The sequence below is a fragment of the Neopsephotus bourkii genome, unplaced genomic scaffold (assembly GCF_033783945.1).
Source record: "Neopsephotus bourkii isolate Nb327-2 ecotype Australia unplaced genomic scaffold, CSIRO-AGI_Nbou_v1 NB_234, whole genome shotgun sequence".
NCBI lineage: Eukaryota > Metazoa > Chordata > Aves > Psittaciformes > Psittacidae > Neopsephotus > Neopsephotus bourkii.
The window spans coordinates 17367204-17393211 of NW_026900744.1; the positions used below are offsets into that span (position 1 = coordinate 17367204).

Here is a 26008-nt window from a genome sequence, read left to right on the forward strand (position 1 = left end):
TTAAGGGCCATAAAAATGTACATTTAAAAGCTAGCCAAGTGTGCACAGCAGCTAAGTTAGCCCACACACAGCTGCGAGCAACACCACCCTGAGCCAGCCAAGTATTTTAGCAACATGTACTGGTGCAAATAAACAAACATGTAACCTGAAGGTAAGCACCCTGACACCTACCTTGCAACACACAAAGTCGTAACAGTTAAAAGACCTGTTTGCAGTGAGTGGCAGCACTTGCCTGAGAAATTCTTAGAGATTTACTGGTTTTCATGAGGCAGGCAAGGCCTCAGCCCTGACCTGTGACACAGCTGCTCCCACTGGTCTGGCTGCTCCAGGGCTTACCACCGTGCCAAGCTGTGAAGCCACTGACATAAACGAGGCTTAAGCTGGAAGGAAACCCTCTGGAGCCGCAGATCACCATCAGCTTCAGCCCCTGAAGACAGGCAAGTGCACTGACCTCCCTCACAGACAACGTTTGCAAAAGCACTATGTAAATAAAGAAGTGCTTATCCCCACTCTGATATCCATTTCTACACCGTTACAGGTTGGGCTTGGCAGCACTGGAAATACCATACACAAGCTACTGATTTAGCTTTTAAATGTTGCTTGTTTTTAGCAGGAAAATTACCTTTCCATCACCCCACTCCTTTTCCAGTTGAAGTACTTTGTATTTGGGGAATGGGGAGGGATTATTCCTGCAATCTTAAAGAGGGGTTTACCAGCAGAACAGAGTTCTACAGTTAGATGTGGTCTCTGCGTGCATCAAAACAACTGCAGCTTAAACATTGCAGAGAGAGCAAAAATAGTCGCAGTACATAGGCATGCTAATTGACCAACATGTCAAAAATGGTCTTGGTAACCATGCCCAACTAGCAGGTGCATATATTCAAACTTTCCAGCCTTTATTTCTATGTAACTGTAAAGAAGCACATCCTCAGTGCAGACTGTTGCAAAAATAAGACCTACCAATTGTAGTCTCCACAAAGGATATAGGAATTCAGATTATAATTTCATTCTGTACATTTAAAAAAAATTAATTGCTCTAACTCTGTTGGTCTTATTTTGTTCTGCTCTTCTCTACGACAGAGTGAATAAACTACCTTTAGTTCAGCAATTCCTTCACACAATATTAGCTTTGCAATGTTTTCAAAAGAAGCTTCTTAAACACTAGAAATCCTGCTGTAAAGCCCGCTAAGGTAACAAATGCTGACCACTAACTGACAACACTCTCCAAATCATTACCAGTGTACTTTTAGTAAGTACAGGAAGGAACTAACTTCAGCAACATCCATCATTATAATTCTTGCATTTACCATATAAACACCACAAGTAACAGAAACACTCTCTCTGCTGTCATGACTCTTACCCTGTGTTGGTATTAAGTAGCAAGACTTTGTGGTAGTTCAGCTAGAAAGATGGGTACCAACACAACATAGAATCATAGAATAGTTAGGGTTGGAAAGGACCTTAAGATCATCAAGTTCCAACCCTCCTGCCATGGGCAGGGACGCCTTGCTCTAAACCGTATCACCGAAGGCCTCGTCAAACCTGGCCTTGAACACTGCCAGGGATGGAGCATTCACAACCTCCCTGGGCAACCCATTCCAGTGCCTCACCACCCTTACAGTAAAAAGCTTACTCCTTATATCCAATCTAAACTTCCCCTGTTTAAGTTTGAACCCATTACCCCTTGTCCTATCACTACAGTCCCTAATGAAGAGTCCATCCCCCGCATCACTATAGGCCCCCTTCAGATACTGGAAGGCTGCTATGAGGTCTCCACGCAGCCTTCTCTTCTCCAGGATGATCAGCAGAGAGGTTTCTCCAATGCCCTGTGCCAAGCACTTACCTGTTCTGGTGCCTGGTTTACTGCTGGAAAATGCCAACAGACAGGCTTGGGGGTTTCCACAGCCAAACTACCAAAACTTTCTAAAAAGTCCAGTCCATAACAACAAAGGGAACAATTAGCTCACACAAACCAAAACATACTTCTGAGGTATCTAGAAAGACAGGTATCACTAAAGACAGACTTGAGTTGCTGGGTAGCTTTACATCCAGTCTGCACAGGGGCTCATGAATTCCAGTGGTGTGCTGCCTGTTAGACTGGACTACAAACAGCAATGTTTTTAGAACCTGTACACATGACATGGTAAAAGCATTAGCCATGGAGGTGAATGCTGGGTGATGCACATACAACCAACCAGAAGGAAGAATATACAAATCCAGAATTATTCAAGGCTCTGAATTTAGGCAGGGAAAGTCCTTGAGCTGTATGAGAACTAGCCTAACAGCTACCTAACAGCCCCTTCAGAATGTTGTATTACTCTTAGCCAATTGAAGTGCAACAATTGACAATAAATCAGTGACATACAGAAGTTTCTCCATCTAAATGGAGAAGTGGATCACAGGGAGGAAAGATTAAATATACCTGTAACTCAAAATGCCAGAAGTTTGCCATTAAAATATTTAGTAGCAGCTTGGAAAGAAGGTCTACATAAAATTCTAGCTGCTGTTGCACTAACATGGAGAAACTAGTTAAAAACAAAGACCAAAAGAGAAGGAAAAAAAGAGACTGGGGGAGAGGAGTGGGGGTCAGAGGAGAGCAGTTATGAAATGTGTATGACCTTCTAAGCACAAGAGTTCTTTCTCCATAAGTTGTCTGTCAGAAACAGTCTTGAATGACTGCAAAAGCCAGAAGTCAGGGACAGTGATGAAGTGCTGAAATGAAGAGGTACCTTCTGCCAGCCTGAACCAGCTGAGAGCCTGGCGCCAGGGCTGGAAGAGGTTTCACAACTGGCAACAGCATGAAGTGCCAAAAAATGAAGCAAGGTGACCTGTATGCACCAAAACAGCACAAGAGGGGGGGAAAGAAAGGAGCACACCCTCTTTGACTAAATCTATCCCTGCATTTATAATTGAAAGAATTATTAAAGACATCCAGGGCAGGACACTGCTTGCAATAACATCATGTGATCTCTGAGAGATGAAACTACATCCTAACACAGAGCCTGAATGGAGAATTTCAATGAAAACCCTTAAAAGTTACTATGAAGATGTGTCTGGGGGTACATGCACCACCACGGGAGGTTCATAAGAGCTATATACATGTACCACCAGAGGAGGCTCTCTCAAAAAGAGAAAGACATAGAATAATTCCAGCTGTTGAAGGGAGAGAGAAAGGAGGAAGGGAAAGAAGTAAAGAAGATAGTTTCTCTTTTAAAGAGACTATTTAGGGAACAAATTTGTTGTCCCTAACAAATTTAGGGAACACATGCACGCACCTGCTCACTACAGGACAGAAAAATAGATCTGGACATTTTAAAAAGGGATTTGCACAAATCACAAGTCACTGCATCCCAGGCAGAGGCCCCAGCCGTTAAAGCTGTCCTGAGGACTGCTGTCTGTGTCAGATGGACAAGAAGGCTGAAGCCCTGTCTTCAAACAACTGCACACATCAAGCCATACCCACAGCACAAGCACTTAATTTCTTGTGTGTGTTTTAATTCATTATTATTGTATCAGAGACTACTTCTCCTTCAAGTTCCAAAATTACTTTAGTTTTGCTTCATTAGGTGTGAGCACTAGCTTACCAGATGACAGAACTGCCTATTTCTGAGGTCAATCCTTTTTAAATTGAACATGCAAAGTCCCATCTGTAAGTCTGCACAAGCAGCACTTCCAGCAGGCAGCCACTGTTCAGCAATCTCTTTAAAAAAAACCCATATTCCCAATTATTTTCACTGAAAAAATGGAGATTTTAACCAAAAGTTTTAATGGGACCAGGGAAACAACCAAATACAAAACACTACCAAAAGAAAACTCCCTGAACTGCATGTTCTTGCTTAGAGCAAAGTCCTCTCTAGCTGTCATTTCTTAAATGCTTTTATTTAAACCCACAGATGATTTTGTAGAAGCCTCTTTAGGGTGCTACTATCACAGCCATCACACCTACAAAGAAACTAGCTTTCAGAAAGAAGCCACTAATTGTCACCAGAACAAATTACTGCCAGCCCTGTGAAGTGACCCACCAATACGTAACTGGAAGCAACCAGGGTCATGGGAGGCAGCAGTTTCAGTAAAGATACTTTTGCTCACTCTATGTGCAACTATTGCCAAAATGTTTCTTGATTAAAACCTTCCTTCTCAACCTCCTCCATGGGCATATTTCAAGGCCTTGATGTTTACTCACTTAAACAGTAAAAGACAAATGAAGCTGTTATTTGCTATTTTTACTCTGATCACACTAGCACTGTTAGCAAACTATGTTCCGTCCTCACCAAGTTGATGCAGAACTGCTGTGAGCAATAAAGTCCAACTTTGAAATTGTATCTTGAAGTTTCAAGCCAACTTGATAACAAGTCCAGAAGTATTTGCTCAAAATATAAAACACAAAGCTACTTTAGGTTTTATAAATATATAAGCAACCACCAAAGCCAGACTAAATCAATGAACACGTATACTCCAATTGCAATAGATGGGATGGCACTCGTATGGCTTCGCTTAGTGCCTTATAAAAAGGTTTTTACACATATGAAACACTCATATACCCCTGAGACATAAAATCAGGATGTAATCAAATCTCCACAGTTTTATGTACAAATCCCTCAGGACTTCAAGCTGCAAAACCAAATGTGAATAATTGCATCTATTTTCTAATAAAGACCATGTGCCTCAGGAGTCAAGTATGCAAGCTTTCAAGAGCTGTGCCTAATATTTTTGGAGGTATTTCTACTTCAAATAGGCAGATAAACACACATATCAGTGACCTTGCTTAAACAATGCACCAATTACTGTCATAAATCCAGCTGCCAAATCTAAATATAAAGTTTTGGGAAAAAACAATGGAGTTTGAGTAGGAGACAGACTCCTCATATTTACTGTTTACCTAATTAGCCAAAAGAATGTGCAATTTGGCCTCTCTCCCCTTTTCAGGCTGCATGACCACTTTCCCACTCGGAGCCAAGAGAGCTCTGGCAGTTACTGGAAACCCAGCATGATCCGGCACATTTGATGCTACGAGTGCACTTGGTGCAATTTCAAAGCTTGCATCACAGTTTGGGTATGTGCATACTCTGCTTCCCCCAGACAGCCCCATGCCTGACACTAGGCAGATAGGCACCACAGGGCTGAGTCACAGCTATAGAAACAGGGATTTATCTATTTACTGGGGAGGGGGGGGGGAACGGGACGGGACACCGATGACAACAGACATGGGGAATGGGGGGGAACAGGGAGAAAAATCCTATTCAAAACTCACTCTAAAGTTTCCAACTTCTGGTGCCCAAGCAGGAAATAAGGAGAGAAGGGGAGAAAGAGGAAAAAAGGAGGAGGAGAAAGTTCTTTTATTCAGGGTTATATTTTTAGACTATTACTAGTTTAGTTTTGTCATTGTGCTACAGAAACCAGACCTGTGTGAATTAATGCAGCATGATCCTTTCTAATTTTTGCTAAGTCCATGCTGCAGTATTAACCTAATCTTCTTACATGGGAGACGCAGGGAATTTTCTTCCTCCATCCTGCTGTATATGTCCAGCCATACATTACCTCTTTCCTCAAACCATGTGGGAACAAGTACAATTCACCCCTTTTGTGTTGGGAAACAAAAACATACTGATGACACTGAACCTGAAATCTCGATTTGTTTTGAAGCATAACAAGGTAATGCGATTTATAGCCATAACGTCTGGGAGGGAACACTGCCGAAATGCTTTTCCTTCTTGCTAAAAATACCCATGACTTAAAGTGCTTTTGCCCTTCTTGATCTATTGATATTTATAAAAGTAAAGCTCAGCTTTTAGGAGAGAAATCTGTGCCCACTATTCCCTGTTTTACTTTAGTTCCTAACAGCTATGTGGCACATTTATTCTTATTGTTTCAAAATAAAGTTAGTTCTAACTTGATTTGGGGTTTTTTTAGCAACTTTCTTTTCTCCACAGCTGTCACTGCTAGGGGTATTGTCAAACAGATTTTTTATTTCCTCTCTCCCCGCTTGCACAGCACAGACCAAACCCATTTGCGACTTCCCTCCCTAGATGCAAGTTGCCATGCATAGATCAGTTATACAGAAATACAATGACTTACAGTAAAGAAATCATTTGGGAAAAAACAAACATATGGAGCTCAACTTACTTATAAATATCTTCAAAAAGGAGCCTGGAAACATTCCACCCCGGGCTGGCGAGGCACAAGGCAGAAGTGGTGGGGAGTGGCAAGGGAAGAGGCAGACAGAACAAGGATTTTATTTTCTTTCCTTAAATTTTTGTTCTTTCAAAAACAGGCCAGGAAATCCTCCCATTTCAGCATTCCCAACACCGCCACGTTAGATGACTACAAGGCCTTTGCTTCCTGTTCCCTTGTCACTTCACAGCAAGGATGGAACAGGGCAATGCCTACATCAGATGGCACAGGAATGCTACAAACAGAAAAAGCCCTGTAGGTCAACTCTGCACAAGCCTCGGGTTATATTGTGTGTTCAGGTAATGTGCAGCTTCTTATCCTGTACTAAACACATCCGGTTTTTTTTGAACTATGAAAATCCAGATCAGGTCTTAGGGTCAGTAAAGCTCCTCCTACACTTCTCACTTCTAAAATTCAGATTAGCTGGCCAGGCCTCCTGTAGAAGGCAACTCCCACTTCTTGTCACCCACTGGAAGAATTTTAGGGTAGAGATGGTTTAAAAGGGATGGAATGACAGAAGCAGAAGACCCAAAAGCTCAGAACAACTCTCTCCCCACTTGCTGTAGGGGGAGTGAGGGAGGCAGGGAACCAATTGACTCTGCTCCTACTCACACCAGACATGAAAATGTAGTACAGATTGCAGGGCACACTTAGAAGTCTCTTTTCAAAACCAGCTCCCACTTCAGAGTGGCTGTGCCCTCCTGCATCTGAACAGCAGAGTGAGGCAGAAACAGCTTAACACTACAAGGTGCTGGTGGCACAGGATTAGCACACAATCTTGGGACTCAGGGAGAAGTCTCATGCTTTTACCATCATGCAGTTGGCATGATCTCCAGCAACAGGGACATGAGGACAGCTGAAACCAAACCAAAATCAAGTTTCTCCTCTCCAAAAAGCTGTCAGGCATATCAAGTCCTTATTCCTGACTGTCTACAAAAACTGACAGAAGAAAACTGATTATTACTGTGGAATAAATTGGAACAGAGGAAAAAAAAGAAAGGAAAAAAAAGGGATAAATCAGAGCTTATCTTCTTAAAATATAAACCCCTCAAGGAATATAATTTGCTGCAATTAAATATAAAAAGGCAATCCTCAAGATAAGCCTTAACAAATCACCTTAAGAGTTTTTAACAAGCTGTGGTTTGGTTTGGGGGATTTTTCAATGCATGCATTAGTGGTTTAAACTGACCTGTCAAACCTACTTTTAAACTTCTCACAACTGATGACACAGGAGCCAGGACAAAAAGTGTGCAAGATAGTTCTAGGACCACCAAAATAACTTTCAATAAAGAGGTTTAGAATATTTAATTCTTACACTAGCAAGAAGCCTCAGGTCTCGGCTTTTATCATACATAACTTACCAAACTTCTGCAGAGTGCAATATATTCATCTACCAGCACAGCTATGTCACCATTGGAAATTCAGTATCCTGCCACCCAGCTTTTTGACTTAGGCTCTCAAAAGAAATTCTTGATACCAAAATACTTGAAAAGATCTGATAATGCAATAGATATTTACTGTCCTACACTGAATACCCCATCACTTTTACACTTACTTACCCTTATAGACTCTTTAGATGTAAAAGATTATTTTAACAAGCTATCTTTTCAGTTTAACTTGCCTTTCATTTCTAGGTCACTAAAGTTTAGGTTCAGGTTCTATCTCCTGTGCAAAGAAGGCATGAGCTCTTTTTTCCATATTTTCTTACGTGCCTTGTCCATAGACAAAGATGTTCCTCAATCAACTGTTCCCAGAGCACATGCCACTATTCACTGTGTACTCACAAGATAGGGTATAAGATCTCCCACACTTTCCACTCAAATACCAACTATTTTGCAAACTTCCAGTGTGCCCAAATAAAGCATTTTTTTTGTCAAGTGAACGAAAATTCACATTTCTTGCCAAACCACAAAGCCATGTTCAAGTCTTAGAACATGCACCCAATTTAGCATGTCTTAGTGGTTTGGGTAGAAATTCAGGTATGCAGAAACTAAGTCTGCAAAGCTGCAATGGTCAGCTTGACAGAAGGAAGATCATTAAGACTGACAAGTCTACAGAAAATCAACATGATATGTACATCCTGGATGGCAGAAGCACAAGCAAACACAAGGAATTTCAAAAGTTATTGCGCATACCAGGCACCAGGCTGCTGCTGTAGCCTGCAGAAGCCCTGGCTTTAAGTTAAACTTGTGGGAGCATTTTGCTGTTCTGAGCTGTTTAAAACCTTTCACTTCAGTGATTGTGGGTTTACAACTCCACAGTTTAAGGTAGCACATCTGAGGAACCTGTAAGCAAAGGTGGGAAAAAACAGACAAATACTTCAACCTGAAATACCTCTTTTGTTACTGAAATGAGCACAGTGACATTCCAAATGTACAAAAAATTTTTCAGAAATAGTGCAAGATTTATACCAAGATGACTGCACATCAATTCTTTATTCAGAATCTTTTTGTCACATTCACTGGAAAAAAAAGATGGTTTTATTCCTGTACTTCATTCTTCTACCCTACTGTTTTTTTTCAGTTCCTCTTTCCACCCACTCCCCTCTCTGCTTTTCCCATGTAACAACTATCAAATGCAACCAACAGATTAAATCCCACAAGCTTTCTTGTCACATTCATTGTATTTTTCACAGCTGAATAGTTCATATCCATTCTATTCTATAGGGATTTTAAGAGACTGCGTATCACTGAAGTTAACGGGATACAGATCACCCACATGCACCTCTGCTTTCAGCCCATTTTTGAAAGTCCTTATAATCACAACTTTAAGTGGATTACAATTCAATAGACTTAATGTAAAAAATATATGTTCCAACACTAATACAAATTTTCTTTTTAACATTTTTCAAAGTTGCCAATGAGAAGAATACTGAAATTAAAGTTGGCAACGAAACAAATGTTCAAATGAGAGCTTCAGCTCCTTTACCATTAAGATGTCTACATTTTGTACTAGATAAAGGAGATGCTGGATGAACCAGAAGATGGCAATTTCTGGATAATCTCACCAAAACTGGTGGGATAGTGGGGTAGAATCACTGCTTTCATATTCTTTTTCTATTATTAAATGCAGTAATTAAATGCCAAGAATCCTCAGTAAAATAACTGAAGCCAATCACCACAAACTACACTACTGGGAAAATTAGGCAGAATGAAAAACCAATGCAGCAATACAAAAGAGGTTAGTGACACACAACACAATTTCTTACAAAGAAAAAGGCAGAATAAATCTATATTTAAAGCTCAGAAATGTCAAGCCAGGAATAACAGTGGAAACATGTCATAGAGAGGAAGGGGAGGGGAAGAGCAGGAAGAAACATGTATTTATTATCTCAAAATCTTAACTTCAGGAATTCTATGAGTACAGACGCAGCAAAGAAATCGCACTGCAGCTTCTTCTGACACAGACAGGTCTAATGCTGCCATTACCTGGCCATATGAATTTGCTGACTGATGTATAACTCTTGAAAACTGACATCTAGAAAACTGTAATTTAGCAAGAGTAGTTATTTTTGAACACCTATTCCAGAAAAAAGCTGAATTTAGCTCAGAGAACTAGCCACTGCCTGTGATTATCCCAGAAAATAAGTGGTGATGTCAAAAGATTCATACAAAAACTTCTAAGAGCTTAAAAAAAATAATCTACAGAAGCAAGCAGAAAATCAATGTTTGTACTTTTTCTGACTATCTTAATTATAAATTTCAGCCTCAAAGCATTTTTCAATATTAAATGAAATCAAAGTTGAAATTAACTCTTCTATGTAAACCATCATCTAATTTGTCATCTCCTCTCAGGCCACAGTAAGACTAGAAATCACATTTTCACAATTAATTCTCTCCCTTACTGATATCTGACAGCAACCCTCAGGACTGCAAATTTAATCATGATACTAATGTAATATACTGGTAAGGGAACTGAAATGTGTTAAGTGTTTACACCACCAGCAATAATTGGCGTTAATTTACATAGTGGTAGTAGTGGAGAGCTAGTTAGTGGAAGGCAAAATAGCTTCATGTCACAGCTGATATTACAACTACGCTTCAGAGAACTTTGGGTGGATGAACACAGGGATACTCAAAAAAAACCAGATTATGTTCAACAATAAGATAATTTAACACGGGTAACAAAATATTTTTAAAAACTTCCTTGTTCAGAATTAAAGTGGCTTTTCTCTGGAATGGCTTAATAAAGTTTGGAATTAATTATCTGGGAAAATTCTACCGGTCACTAAAAAAGCCTGTCCCAAAGCAGTCAGGATATCTATACATCTACACGGTGTGACGTACAGATCTCCAAAATTCAGTAACACCCCTGACAGACTGCTCTGTCTATCAAACTCTCAAAGCAAAAACACAGCGAGGATACTAAAAACTATTATTAGTCCAGGTTTTGAAGCTGGACTAATAATGGAGCTCTTACGTATCTTGTGGAGAATCTAAGCCCGAATCTATTGCAAAGCTAGAACTTTGCAATCTCTTACAAAGCTAGGACTAGAATTGTCTGCAGAATTGTCATGAGAATATGCCTTGTACTCTGTGAATAAAGAAATACCCTATTTTGTCATGTCAGAAAGGGACTGCAAACTTACTTTGTAATTATGTAACAGTATTTAGTAAGTAATTATGTAAGTAAGAAAAGTAATTATGGAACAATGCAAGTAGTCTTGTAGCTCTCCCTTGATCATTTGTAGTGAAGAGGAGCTACAGAGGTATAAAGAATAGGAAACCATTTACTTTTAATATAAGGTATCTTCAGAGACAATATTAAGTGATCTATTCCTTTGCTTTTTAGAGGCTAAAATGTTCTATTTCAAAAAGTGAAAAAGAAAATGTTTTATTTTCCCACTAAACAGAGATAGGAACTTAAATACACTATTTAAGATTTTGTACTTTCTGCTACTCAATTTCCTCTCCCTAATGCAATTACCTGTCTGCAGAGGAAACAACACACAACATTCTGTGCTTGGCCAGAAGATTTATAAGAGCAACAAGTATAAAAGGTAATGCCACGTTATTTTTAAACAGCTATTTTTTTCTTTCTTCTATTTTAAAGAACAATGAGAGACTTTGTGATGACAGGATTCTGGTGGCTCCATGACAGAAGAACCAGATTACTAAATCCAAAACAGACTTAGAGTATTTCTGACACCTGTACTGCAAGATTTTCATTAAGCAAGATGCTTTTGTTAGTGAATAAGCTCCATAGCATGCTCACTTGAACTGGCAGCATAAATGTCACTGCACTCAGGTGATTAAATTAATACTGAAGCTCCTTTAGCCATGGTGTTCTGACACAACAGCTTAATCGCTACAATCTTTAAAAGCCGTACTATTTTATGCATGGCCATTTACTGTGAAGGTCCCCAATGTATCAGCCCCAGATATAAGATATTCCTTATGCTTAAGAATTCTTCTGAGGTAATGGATATTCCTGTTAGCCTACCATTATTTACCTGCCAAAAGAAAGCAATGTGAAGATGCTGCAACCATTAAGGCTGTTACTTTTCTCCTATTTAAGAGCTTTGATGTGACAGCTTTAACTTTCATTTAACAGCTTCTTGCACCCAGCATCATCTCACACAACCTTCAAATGATACAGCAGCATTGTTTGTGGCGATGCAGCTGAAATAATGGGTGTCATTTTAAACATTAGCTAAAAGGAAATGCAGCACATAGTCTGAAAACAAAGGAGACTGCATAGCTAGGTCTTTCCTTAAAAATCTTTGCTACTTCGCTGTTCTCTAATGTGTTGAGTTTTCCATACAGCTTGTGCTTTTATAAGGCAAACATGAGATTAAAGAACAGCCAATTTATGTAAACTTACATGTCTTTTCAGCTAGGGCATGGCTCAAGCTAATTTCAGTTTATCTTAAATCCAGAAAAACCTGATTCACATTTTCTACTGCAGTTGTAGACCAGAAGACAGGCAAATTAAAAAGTATTTTAAAAGTAACAGGGATCTTGGGAGATGAGAGATAAATACGACAGCATTTGTTAGGCTGGCAAAATGCCATTTGATTACTTTGACCTTGACTTTTTTTATAATATTTTTGGTTTAAAGTTCACCACTTCATGAAGTGCTCACAAGCCCTCGACCATCACGAACCTCAACCATACTCATACAGAGAGTCATTAAAAAAGCCCAACAACTGTCTCAAGTCCTGCTGAAATAGCCTCTGACCATGCCCATTCTTACAGAGAAGTCACCACTTGGAAGTCCTTTCTAAAGACTGATGTTCTCTCACTGAGTTTGTTAATCCTGGTATCTCAGAAATCTGCTGAAAGTTGTTGGTGGCTAAGCAAATTTGGAACACACAAAACCAAGATCACTTTCAGTTAGCCTATAAGTAAATCTCTCACTAGGAACTAAGAACGAAGGAAAAGATTTTTTTTGATGGCATGAGAGGAGTTAAAGAAGAGTGGTAATAAGACACAGACCCTACATAATAAAGACAAAATGCTCATCAGCCTATATTGTTGCAGGCACTTCCTTTGCAAGAATTACATGTGATAACACAGAACAAGGTGTAGATCTATATTCTTGCTGCTCCCCCTACTTTAAGCACCGGAAAATAAATATTGTAAGTGTCCTTTATGCTTCCTTATAATGTTTCCTTCCTGTGCCATTTCTTTTTCCATCTGACCACTCACTGCAGAGCTTCTTTTATCCATACACTAGTATGAAGATCAGTGCAGAAGGCTGGGATTATAGAACTGAGGTCTCAGCGCCTAACCTCCCTAAATGAAGAAACCAAACTGGCTTCAAGCCCACAGTTTTTGTGGGACAAAAGGAGCGCTTGTGTTTATACACCCTATCCAAATAGTTCTTCAGTGGGTATGCCTCCTCTGGGGTCACTCTCCCACACTGTATTTCGTTATCACTCTCCTGGTATCCTGAACTTCCTAACAACCTGAGGGTATTTAAAAAACTGCATTTAACAAATCTCCCCACAGCATAAATAATGAGATTTAAGGGGGGGGGGGGGGAACCCAAACAAAACAAAACCAAACCAAAACAAAAAACAACAACAAAAAAAACCCAACACCACACAGACAAAAACAAAGAACAAAACAGACCAAAACAAACAACAACAAAACAAAAAACAGTAGTAACCAAAACAACCACGAAACCCAAGCTCTCCAGAGATTCTGAAATCATGCTGAAAGTTAACAAGCTAATTGCTTACTGCAGGTTTCCCTATTGCCTTTATTTCTCTTGTCAAAGAATTGTGCTTTCAACCATTGATGGGCTAAAACTCCGAAGACATCTGTGCAAGGTAAATGTATGCTCTAAGGATTTAATATCTGCTAGACTTCCCTACCAAAAACCCTCCACAATAATTCTCAGACTACCCTTTTTTCTTTTTTTCCCCAAGTGAAATTTCAACTGGAATCATTCCAATCTCCTCATCTCCGAAGCAAATATCTATCTATTTATTTATTTTCTCTCAAGTTTCTTTTTGTAAGGACCGATTAATTTACGCAAAGTCCCAAGTTATTTGAAGAGAGATCATGGAGATCTCCTCCTCAGTTTTGTATATCTGTCACACTGTATCTGTCACAACATAATAACGGAGATTACTCCATTTCAAGCGATATCTCTGCTTTTCCTACAAGCAGAAAGTCAGGATTATTGAGAGATCCTGAGTGAGTGAAGACAGACTAGTAAAATTGGGCTAGAAGGGAACAGCAACAAGAAGATCTCTTTCTCAGCAAAGGCCAAAGCAATACTATGCACATCCAGTCTATAGCTTCTACACAAGAGACACTGCTTGCTTACATCTGTGTCTGAACTGTCCCCTCCACAAAATACAGGCTGAGCTGCAGCCTCAGGAGATATTAGCAGCAGCCAGTAACTCACACAAAAGTCCCATTTTCCAAGAACAACCTTTCATTAAAGTTCATACACAGATAAAATTGGCACTTGCACAAACCCTACCGCACATGGCTCCAGTCGTGCCCGCTTGTCCTTAACAGACCCTGGAGCAAAGGGAAGTTGCTGTGCTTGGGGAGGGTTCAGCCTCTGACAACTCATCAAATCAGTCCTAATTAGCCAGAGCTACTGAAGAGCCGTCTGCCCTATTAAAGATTGATTCACTCCAATACGCCCCTGCAAAAATTGTTTCCTGCTGTGGCACTTCATGATGTTTGCTTTGCAACACAAAGAAAGGCTGCTTGCACCAGAAAGACACAAGGCTAATAAAATAAATTCCCGAAATTTGAGTTGGCCTCTTAAAAACACTCACTGGGTACACGTATAATCACACTCCATAATTATTCTAATTTGCACAATTAAGAGCTGGATAAACACCATAAATTTTAATGAAAAACCCCAGGCACAGGCTAGTGCTGCTACTGGAATATTTTAAAATCCAAAATATACAACACTGCTGATGACAATTTCCCTAACCACTGCAAAATGAGAGCAGCTTACTGAAATCCACTTAGGTACTTGAAACCAAATCAAAAGAATAAAAAATAAAGCATCAGAATTGTCTCTCCTACACCTTACTAGCATTGTTTTTTCTCAAACCTATCTTTTGGTCCAGTCACAACTGACAGAACAGTTCTTATGCTCCTGAGATGCCTCTCCTTTAAGCTCCTCACCCCCCCAAAAACCTCCCAAATTAAAAGCCATCATACTTATATGGACTGCTGCTCTTACATAGCCAAACTAAGGTAGAGATCATGGGGCAGGCAAAAGAACAGACTTTAAAAGTGACCATGCCGCATAACTAGCACATTCCTCTGGATAGCCATCTTCCCCATGGACACAGGTATTGGCATTTCCAAGTAGCTGTATCGCACTGGAAATGGAAGATGAAAACAACAACAATACCCAACATCTCTGCCCACTACAGTGTTTCTCCTCCTAGGCTCCTAACCCAGTGCCTTCTGATCAGTTATCTTTCCCATCAGGCAAGATGTTTCTCATACTCACCACTCAACGTCTTTGTCTGCACTAGCACCTTCCTCACCAGGCTTGCCATACTGGAATTTTCACCCGCGTTGTCTAAACCTGCTCAGGACCAAAGTGGGTGGAAGAGTTAAAAAAAAAAGCCTGCATCTAGTCCCTGCATCTGCACCGGCCCCTTGGCTTTTCTCTACTGAGGCTGCACAGCATCTGGATGAACAAGGCTGAAAATACACTCACGTGTGTGCGCACACGCACAGGAAGCTTGGAACCAACTCACTATTAAATGCACTGACTTCCTTCATGCTCCAGTATCTCCGCTGTAAACAAGCACTGCATATTAGCTAAGCGAAGCCGAAAAGTCCGGCAGAGAAGGACAAAAGAAGGGAGTGGCTCCTGCAAGGAATAACTATTTTAAATACACAAACATCTTCCCATCAGATTAAAACTAGCTTTTAAATTAGGCAAATTCTGAATCCATTGTTGTGACAGAATAACTCAAGACAAACAGGAGACACTGCTTCCTCCTCTGGAGAAGTCCCCTGGATTTCCAGTACGAAGCGTTCTGTAAGCTTTCCAAGTGCCTGGATGAAAGACTTGAAAAGTCTTTGTGTCACTTCAGGGACAGAAGGTAAAGAAGGGGGAAGCAGATGCACAAACAGGCTCCAGAAGTGGCACCACCAGCTACAGCTGGTGCAGCTGGCAGGGTTAAGTGCCATGAACAACCAGGGGAGTGATGCTTAGCTTGTGTCTGGATCACACAACATGTCCAGGGCTACCAGGCCTGCTTCACAAGCCAATTACCAGCATTCAGGAACAAGGTCAGCTTGGCAGGAGTGTGTGCATGTGCAGAGATTAGGCAGGAGTCAGCTGCATCCTCTCTGACAGTGTTTCATAAACAGCCTGCTGTCTTTTGAGAGATCTCCACCTCATCCCACACAGCTTCAGGCTCCCTTAGTCTTCAATGAGTTTTCTCCACCATTTTCAGGCATTTCACTCCAGCCTGACAATAAACAGCAAAAAGTTCACTGACAGTAGCTCCACCTCAGAGCAGATTAGAGAACACACACTAGAGTGCATCAGACACGCCAATAAGCCCTTTTGCACAGACCCAGAGGGCTCTTAACATCTACTCCACTGCTGGCAACAAATGCTCTTGGCAGATAGAAGAGCAGGCAGGTTGAGCTCTCCTGACCTAAGATGCTCCAAAGGAAGATGACGATGGCTTTGACCCCTACACTGGATTCCAGCAGGCCCATGCACTTGGCAGGCAGGATAAGCAAGGGCAAGCAGAGCCCATGAGAGAGGCAGCAGCAGCCACTTCTGCCTACTGATGCCCTAACAGATGTCCTGATGCAGACCGTGTCAAGCTGGGTGACTTTGGAGAGCATCCTACCTGGTCTGCAGAGGACGTGAGCCAGATACAGACCACTCCCCATACTTCCCTGCAGCAACAGGCTGCAGCAGCAGGCCTCCAAACCTGCTGCCATCAGGGAGGCCTGCTGCATCCAAGCATCCTTGGAAAAAGAGAAAAGGGAGGATGGACACAGCATTCCCACCCTTTGTCAGGACACAGCCACAACAGCCTTTCTGCTCACAGCAGCCCAGCTGCTGGAAAACACAGGAAATCTGGTGGATTTCTCCCCAGCTACCTATAGCAGGAAAGGCTGAGATGCACGTAGCTTTGTAGCAGTAGAAACTCTTCCTTGCTTCTGAAAGTATACCAGAGTTGTAGTAGTTCTTGGTCTGGCATCTTCAGCAGCCAGTATCTTTATTGATAACACTAATGAAATAGTACCTAACCACTGTGGTTTCTCAAACTAAGTCACATAGTGGCCAGCACTTTCTCTTGAAAGCTGCCAGCTTGGCAATACTTAGTCCCTAGATGATAAGAAGTGTCTGTCTGAAAAAGCTTCCATCTTATGCCTCTTCAGACAGATGCATGTTATTTATCTTTCTATCAAAGACCACTTATATCATATAAGAGCTTTACGACATCTAAAGTGAAACACTGAAAGGTCTGTGACTATTCAACAAATGTCCCTTATATCACCACTTTGCAAAGTTGGCTAATAAAAGATCCCCCACTTTTTCTTACCCTGATAATATGGCAACAGCAGATTCCACAGTCCACCTCTTCCTTTTTCCACTCTGTCTTTCAAGATAAACCAAAGTCTCATAAAGTAAAATTAAATTGCTTCTATCCCTTAAGGCATGTAACTGTGAGATGAAGAGGCTGGGGTCAAAGGAGAGCTGCTCTTAAAAATCACAGACTTCACATGAATTTTTCCAAACTACATGGGGCAAGTTTAAAAACAACAACAAAAAACAAACCAACCCAAGCAAACAAACAAAAAACCAAACCAAATAATCAAAAAATTAACTGTCTCCAACAAAAACCCACGAGTCCACAACTGGACTTCAGACTGCCTGGCCATGTAGACATATACCATAACACAGGACCAGGTCTAGATACATATGTGCATATACATGCACACATGCAGTGATGGGGCCAGAGCATGCCAGATCTCTTGGGTAGCCCCCGAGAGGTGAGGAAGCTCACCTTCTGACCAGCATCAATGCCAGGCAAGTCTCATTTGGGAAACAGATCCACAGATAATGCAAGGTTCATTTACTCCAAAAGGCCAGATAACTGCCTCAAAACGAGTGTTTCTGTACACATCCACCAAAATTTCAATGTTCAAGTGTAATGAAATCATTGCTACAGTACAAAACACAAATCATTTCTTTAATGCGCATTAGCCAAAAAAGGCTTCGCATTAATACCCTCATCCCTGCCAAGTACTGAAACAATTACTGCATGCATATTAACAGGGGTTCCTTGGCAGGATGATGAGATTATCATGGGGAATCTCAGGAGACGCTGCAAAACTCTGCACGATGCCTCAAATATGTATCAGTTTAAAGAGTGATTACCTCAGGCAGCAGAGGCTCCTCAGCCTGCTTACGGAGGGGTTTCCATGTAACAGAAATAACAAGCCCCAGGATGAGACTGCTTGGGAGTGAGGGAAAGAAAACATTGCTGCTTTCACCAACTGCACTCTGAGGAGTCACAGCCCTTCATGTTTTCAGAAAACGAAAAATACGATAGCAGCTCTGCTGCTTTTCACATCCTGTAAGGAGAAGAGACATGGTCTCAAATGTGGTATCTTTCAAAGGGCACGTAAAAAGGGGAGTCTGATTATTTAATCCCTTGAAGAGGTTTTCTGGGGTGAACCAACACTGTAACATACAGAGACAGGAATGGGGAGAACGAACAGCAGCACACAGGTCTCAGACCAGCAAAACTGTGCTCAAACTCTTCCACTCTGACTTTCAACCTCACTTCCCCAACACTGGGGGCTGTTATACATCAAATTAATGGTATGTTTTACACTTCTATATTGAAAGCCAATTACAGTTCCTCACCTGGTTCTAGAAATGCAAGGAGTCATGCAGTTTCCCAAGCTGATCCTGCCCAGGTTTATGGATCTCTTGGCAACTAGGACTTTCAAATGATCTTACAAGTGTTAATGCTTTAGTCTAAAGCTTCTCAAGCAGTACCTTAAACCTGGGCAACCTTTGTTTGCCATGTGATTGTGGAAAGTTGTAGTAAAAGCTTGTTTCTAACAAAACCATAAGGTCAATCATATTTTTAAGATTACATATAAAACCCATAATTCAAATTTTTGCTTCAATTACAAATATACTCAAAACCAGAGAAAATACCACCTTGGTAACTAGGATTGCAGGTTTTTAAGCTTGGGATCTCTTATACTTGTCAAGCCATAAAGAAAGTATCGTAAATTCAGGTCACATTTGTACTAAGGATCCACTACCACCTCCAATTTTACAGGCTTTACCAAAAAGGAAGGACATCCTCTCTCCACCCTTGAATACTGCTCCTTCTACAGACTCTTAAAAAAAAAGCTGACACCCAGCACACTGACCTGATGTTTTCCATGCATTTGCCCTCTGATAAGCACAAAAATGCCTTCTGCTGGGCGTTTTCCCTGTTGACCTTCCTGACCAAAAACATTAATGCTCAAAAGAAAACGGAACCTAATGCTGTAGGTAATGATACTAAATATAAGCAATGAGTCAAATCACTTTGTTTCTCAGGCATTCAATTTAACAAATTGTTTCAGAAGTTCAAAAACACAGTCCCTGTGCAGACCCTAGTGCAACTGATCATGTCGCATTTTCATGTTCTTTTAAAGTGAAGTGTATTCCTACAAACAGAATTATTACAGAACTTTCTGAAACAGATGCAGTTCAGGCAATTCTTTTTATAGCAGCTGTTAGGATTTAAAAAACCTCATCACCAGTGACCACCAAACAAAACATTATTACAACTGACATAAGTAAAGAGAAAGGAGGTACAGAAAAAAAGCACACAGACAGGGAGTATTCCAGGAGACCGCTGTGATTCCTTTCAGAGAGCTCCTGCCATCGGTTTGACAATGAAGCCACGAGATCATAGCATGCAGCATTCAGGGAAGACAGATTAAATTGGCCTGGTGGCCACAGCCAGGCACAAGGGTGAGCATGCAGTAAGGAAGTCCACTCCCCAGTTCCACCAACTCCAGCAGAAGGACAGGGAAAACCCAAAGTGTTCAACCACCCCTGAAAGAGAAGTCTCAAGGCTGGCAAAGCGACAGAAAGCCAGCGGGAGATGCTTTCCACTATGCAAAGGACAGCAGGAGGCTGCTTTTGAAACAGAAAACTGCACACTTTCTTAAAAAGAAAATATTAAATATCTAATGGGTAAGTCACTGGAAAAAAAATCAATGATACATTAATAGTTTTGATCAAAGTATTCACAGTCTTCATTCAAAGACTTCATTAAAAAAAAAACAACAAACAAAACCCAAAAAACCCCACAAAATCCAATAAGAAACAGAGATGAAAAAAAAAGTTCTCTCTCATTCATGTCAGTTTCTTCTTCTATTGTTTCTACAGATACTCACCAGCTCCCCACCTCCCACCCCTGCACATTCGTGTCCAGTCTGGCAAAAGTGATCTAATTGAAAAATTCAACTTTTTAACCCTCTTCAGTACCATGCCTCTCTGTGCATTAACTAGGACTCAAGGCAACTGAGGAAAAGAGCACTGAGACTACATGGGAGATTGCTATAAATTTGTCTCCAGAGACAGTCTTTATCTGGGAGCAGAAGTGTATTTATTTTCTACATCTAAATGCCAATAGCTGCTTTAGCAAAATTTGAAGCACAGAGAAATTATTAATAACTGTGGGCATTATCAGTGCTGTTGTGACTGATACAACAATGCTTTACAAGATATCTAAAGTAAGAGGGAGTGTGAGGGGGGAGAACCATATACACTCCCAGAAATGTGCTGATAAAATGACATATTGTCTTCTTGGCTCCACAATGTCAAAAACCAAATGCCTCCAATAACTCTTGATAGAACAAAAAAAAACCCAACCACCCTATGAAAAAGCTTCAAACATGGAGTCACCCTTTTCTGCAAGCAGCACGAATTCCCTAAAATAAAGCCCATTCTTTTAACTATACTGTCTGCAATACTGAACTTTCCACCAGCAGCTCAGCAAGTTCTCAGTACCGGCTGAGGTTCATCCTCCCCTCAACAGTGAAGTTCACCATGGCTGTGGAGGTCTGAACATGTGTGATACAATCCTCACTGAGGTTTCCAAGAGCTGTTTTGTCTCAGTTTTGTAAAACCTCAAGCTCCTTTTCTGAAATGGTTGTCCCTTTCTTCCCCAGCAACCTATCTCCCTTGAAGGAATCCCCTTCACACTGTAGCTTCTCTTACACATGCTTGCACGCTTCATAGTAGGAAAGAGAAGGAAAAAAACAGAAGGACTTTAAGACACAGCCAGGTCCTCTGATAATGGGATGAGGAGGACAAGTACAGTGAGTCTAAAAGGTGGGATCTCATGTCTGTCCTTAGAGAAGGAGTAGGTGTGATCTGCAGGGCAATCTCAGCAGCTACAAGTGGTCACAAAACAAAACAGGCAATCTGCGGCTGCATGCAATTTCCTGTTCTAGTTATACACAAAACCTGCCAGCATAGGGCAAAAAATTACCCCCAAAATACAAGCTACACTGTGACAAGTGTTCCTCACCTCAAGCACAACATCCCTGATGAACAGATTAGCTTTGCTGGAGTTTATCCAGTATTTTAAGGCTCACTAAACAAAAAGTCTGTAAAGAAGAGTGAGATTTTAAATTCTGTCAATGAAAGCTGTTGATATGGAAGAATTTGAAGATTGTTCCTTTCTCTCCCACTGCCCTTCCTCCCCTGGGAAACAGGCAATTTTCTACATAAATGTGCAAGGAAAGGCGAATTAAAGATTGCTTTTGAGCTGCAATTTGAGCCAGACAACAACAATAAAAAGAGACAAGAATCTAAATTAAGATTATGGGAAATCTGAAACGAAAGATGGAAAAGAACTGCACAAATTATGCCATTGCCAGTAAAACGGGAAAGCCTTTGTGGCTGACACACAGCTGAGTGCGCCAGCCTGGCAGATCTCAGCAGCAAGAAGTTTTCAGTGGCCTAATTGCCCCTGTCAACTGTGAAGTGAATAACCCAGAATCCAGAGAAACAGGAAATTTATTGGACACTGAACAAGAAACAGGCAGTGGTTCATTCTGCAGGTTAAGGTGCTTTTAAATGAAGTGAACATCAAAGAAATTACAGTTTCCCAATCAAACCACACATTTGAAAGATGCAAGGGAGGCAAGAAGAGAAGGGGGAAGTCAAGAATACTGAGCATAAGAAGCTAAAAAAACATATTGAGAACCAGTTAAATGGGGAGAAAAAGATGGAAGAAATATGTACTTAAGTTTTGTCTTCATACACTCCTGTTTCTCACTCAGCACTTGTGGTCCTTAACCCAGTGGAAACAGATGTACAGAAGCTGGAAACAGACATGATATCTCTCTAGAAAAATAATTTTGGGGTGTGTATAGGAGACAGAAGAGTATTTCTATAACCCTACAATCAGCACAGGGAGAAAATGCTGCTTGTACCTGCAGAACATCCATCTCATTTCTGATTGCTGTTACCACAGGACTGTTTCCAATTCTTGCCACTGGCTCAGCTGGGGAGCAAGATTAGTGATTTTGTTGTCAGCACCAGTGCAAAGAGAAGCACATCAGATCTTGCCCCACTCAGTGCCCCACGTTTCAGAGAAGGAACTGGAGCCAAAGGGTGCTAAAAAGACAAACGAACAAAGTTCCTCCTCACACACCTACCTTATTGATGCTTCACATTAAACATACATAATTCACTAAAGCTGATAAATTACCTATGTTGCTGTAGGATATTGCCAAGTTAAAACAACAGAATAGTGCTGTTACTGTGCTAGTAAACTACCTTATCTTTATAAATAACAAAACACGCAGCTATGAAAATACTTGTCTGTAACTGGAGCTTTGTCTGCTCTGCAAGGTAGAAGAGACTCGGAGGTATCCATCTCCCTCATTCTCAGTCACCCCCTGGTGATATCAAACTTAGTTATTTGTAGTTTTATTGGTAACTTCTGAAATCTGGAATAGGTTTCTTGCAGGTGTCAATATCTTAAGAGAAGAATGCAGATATCTTTAACATAAAGATTTTCTTTACCAAGAAGGTCAGTCAACCTAAACAACCATTTTTTAAAAAACCTTTCTAAACACATCACAATTTGCCTCCCTCTCACCTGCTTAAAATAATTCTCATGGCTCTTGAAATATTAAAAAATTCTCCTAAGTTCTAAAAACGCATGATGTCCAAGCTCTTTTGCCTCCCCAGCTTCCACGCTTATCACCTTTCCAGGCGACTGCATCCTTGAGACATCTCATGGCCACCAGCTTGCCTCCTTCAAAAAGTCCTACACACTGTGCACCCCACCAGATAAGCTACTCCTTAGTACCGTAGCATCCCTCTACCCTCCACCCCCAAACCTTTAATAACAGAGACTACTAAGCACTGGAGCCAATTTAAGAGGGGGGAAAAAAAAAAAAATCTAGTGACAGAGAGATATGATGCTGGTTTAGGTGTGTTATGAAACTGCTCCAGTACACAATAACCAGAACCACGCTCAGGATGAGGTCCCCAAAGGGACTGTAGCCTTGCTGGAGAGGACAAATCCTCCACCTGGAATGATCCTCCCAGCAGGAATTTGCAGTATGAGAGAGGCCAGGGAGCTTGGGCGCTCGGTTTTCTAGAACAGCAGAAGAAACTGGCTACTTTTCCCCTCCTAGGATCTCCCTCTTCCCCCATCGCAGACCAAACGTTTTTAATGACTGCAACAAAATAAGAGATCATACATTTTTGCAGTTGGCAGACAGCTGCCAGAAATCCACTCTTAATCCCTAAATTTGAGCACATCCATAAAGAAAACAGAAGAGTTCAGAACCACATGAGAATCTTGTAATTTGCTCTCAGAAATAACCCTAAAAGGCCATGGCAAGCCACGTGCAAAGGGATGTATTTTTCCTCACAAAACCTCAAATGAGCATTTCAGTGCCATGCCATCATGGGAATCAAAACTGACATTTTTGAAAAATCATGGATTTCTACACTGGGAGTCTGGAAGTCCGAATGAGTAGCTTAATGAAGCAACTGACTGTCCTTTAGTGGAACAGAAAGGCAGTTGTTTTCAACTGTTTTGCACAACTCTTCCTCATCGGCTTTCCCAGAAAAATCTTTACATGAGCACACATGGGGCAGGCACTTGTATTTTAAAGTAGATAAGAGGAAAAAACCCTACAAGATAGCGTAGCCCAAAAAGCAAATCATTTCTTCACAGCAGATTCCAGTTGTATTATTCAATGAAAATTAGTGAATTCTTCCCTCCTGTGTGCTTGTGGTCCTGGGCTTTTGTTTGAGCTACGATTAGTGGCTACCCAGCAAGAAGAAAACCCACTCAGCTTCCTCTCTTTCCTCCTCTTCAAAAGTCTGTCTGGAGAGGAAGAAAGGAAAAAGCTGGAGGAATATTTAAGACATAGATGCTCTTCTTAACAAGGGAAATAAGAAATACCTTACGTGTGAGCAGCAGTTGCCTTGTTTATTGAAGCAGAGTTAACCACTCATTGCTTTCTTGTGAGTTTAACTGTGAGTCAACATTGGCTGAGAAACATTGGGGTGTAGCTGAGAGTTATGCCGAAGTTGCTCAAGCTTTTCTAAAGGGGCAAGTCAGACATTTGACAGGCTGTTGGACTGCAATCAGTGGAAGCTGTACACAGCCAAAACTGGAAGATGAGCCTTCCCCACCAGTGTAAAATGGCTCTGGGACACCATTTTCATGAAAAGCAAAAGGGAGTTCAGACACCAAGGCATTTTTTTCTAATGCTAATTTGTCACTGACATGTCAATAACCAGCTAGAATAATTTGTGCAAAAGGGTTTTATGTTAAATGACTGGGGTAAGGGAGCAGGGGTGAGGTGAGTGAATCCCACAGATCTTGTGCATTTATTCTCACAGATGAAGTACAAACTTGGAAGTTATGTGAGGGGACAGTACAAACTGTCCCCTTGGCACAGAGAAAAGAGAAGACTTGGTGGCAGCTACTGAAAACCTTTCTAATTTTCCTATTGATTAAAAAAAAGCGAAGGTAAAAAACATCCTAAAGACCATAACTATCAAAAGAATATAAATTTTGATACCAAAATCAGCAAGATGGCACACTGCTCCACATGGGGTAGTGGTAAGGAAGGGAAGCATAGAGGCAAAAGAAGCAGGATGAGATATAGCATGGACTACAGAAGGAAGAAATGAGAGAGGAGGAAAAGAGAAATAATAAAGTCAGACTAGTGATTTTGGGGGTGGGAGATGAAATATAGGAAGTGTAAGTGAAGTGTATATAGCTGTTTCTGTCCTATAACCATATGGGACAAGATCATACAGGTTTTTTTCACCTTAGCTAACAAGCATATATCCTCAGGCTAGTAAATGCCAGCTATATTTTTCCAAGGACTTGAGGAAATATTTGTATTAAAAATAAATAGGAATGCTCACTTAATCTGCTATGCAATCTGAATCCCCACTTATAAATGGCAGGGACTGGAGACAATGAGAAATTGCTAGATTACAGTCCTCTGCAATGCATTTAGCAACAGCTGAGGGGTAAAGTTGGAAAAACACCAACAGACTTAAGAACGCCAAATTAAGTTTGCTTGCACAGTTGCTGCTAATAAAAACCACAAAGCCTTTCTATTGGTCTCCACACCACCTCATTTATACCGCTTCATAATGCTGAAATGGAACTCAAATCATAGGAAAATCCTCCAAAGAAAAAACAAAATCCTGTCTCTAACACCATCGGTATTCCCTTCAGTTGACTGAACAAAATAGCTGCAAAGCGGGGTACAGCTTCACGTATGATCCTTCACCAAGGATTTTCAGTGAAGAGCATTTTCGATGCAGGCAGGAGTTAACTCATTATTCCAAATGCCAAAGGCAGCACTGCACATGTCCCAGCAGGAAAGGCACTTGGGCTTACAGCAAAAGGTGTCATCTCAAGCCAATGAAATCATGACACAGAAACAGACAGGAAAATATTTTCCTACTATCTCATGGATAAACAGAACTTGCTAAAGTTTGTTAAAAGGTCTGTGGGGAACTACAAAACAGTTTCTTCATTTTCTAGAGCTATAAACTCCTCGCCAAGCACAAAGGGCTGTCCTGTGATTCACACAGAGCAAATGTAAAGTGATAATGTGCACTGAGCTACAGAAGCTACTCTGTCAGAGCTCGGTAATTACATGAACAAACTGATCTATTAACCGCGAGTCTAAATACAGCCCCCCAAGGGGCTACAATTCTATCAATGGTATTTTGAAAGGAAACGTTGCTATTGCAAGGGAACTGTGATGGCAGAAGGGAAGACTAGCCATGTGGTTATCAGCAACAAGAAATTACCTACTTATGGAATAACAAATCATGCAAAAAA

General features: G+C 40.9%; 1 protein-coding gene across 3 annotated transcripts in view; it reads right to left on the reverse strand.

Moving 5' to 3' along the window:
* RASAL2 (RAS protein activator like 2) overlaps positions 1-26008 on the reverse strand; it is a 183485-nt gene that overhangs the window by 130070 nt on the left and 27407 nt on the right. The window contains exon 1 of one of the 3 annotated variants that reach the window (XM_061345622.1): positions 15112-15298. The exons of the other annotated variants lie outside the window; for them this stretch is intronic. Within the exon in view, the coding sequence (XP_061201606.1) occupies positions 15112-15160 (49 nt within the window). The 5' untranslated portion in view covers positions 15161-15298. Of the gene's footprint in view, positions 1-15111; positions 15299-26008 lie in introns of those variants that run through there. 3 annotated transcript variants of the gene reach the window in all.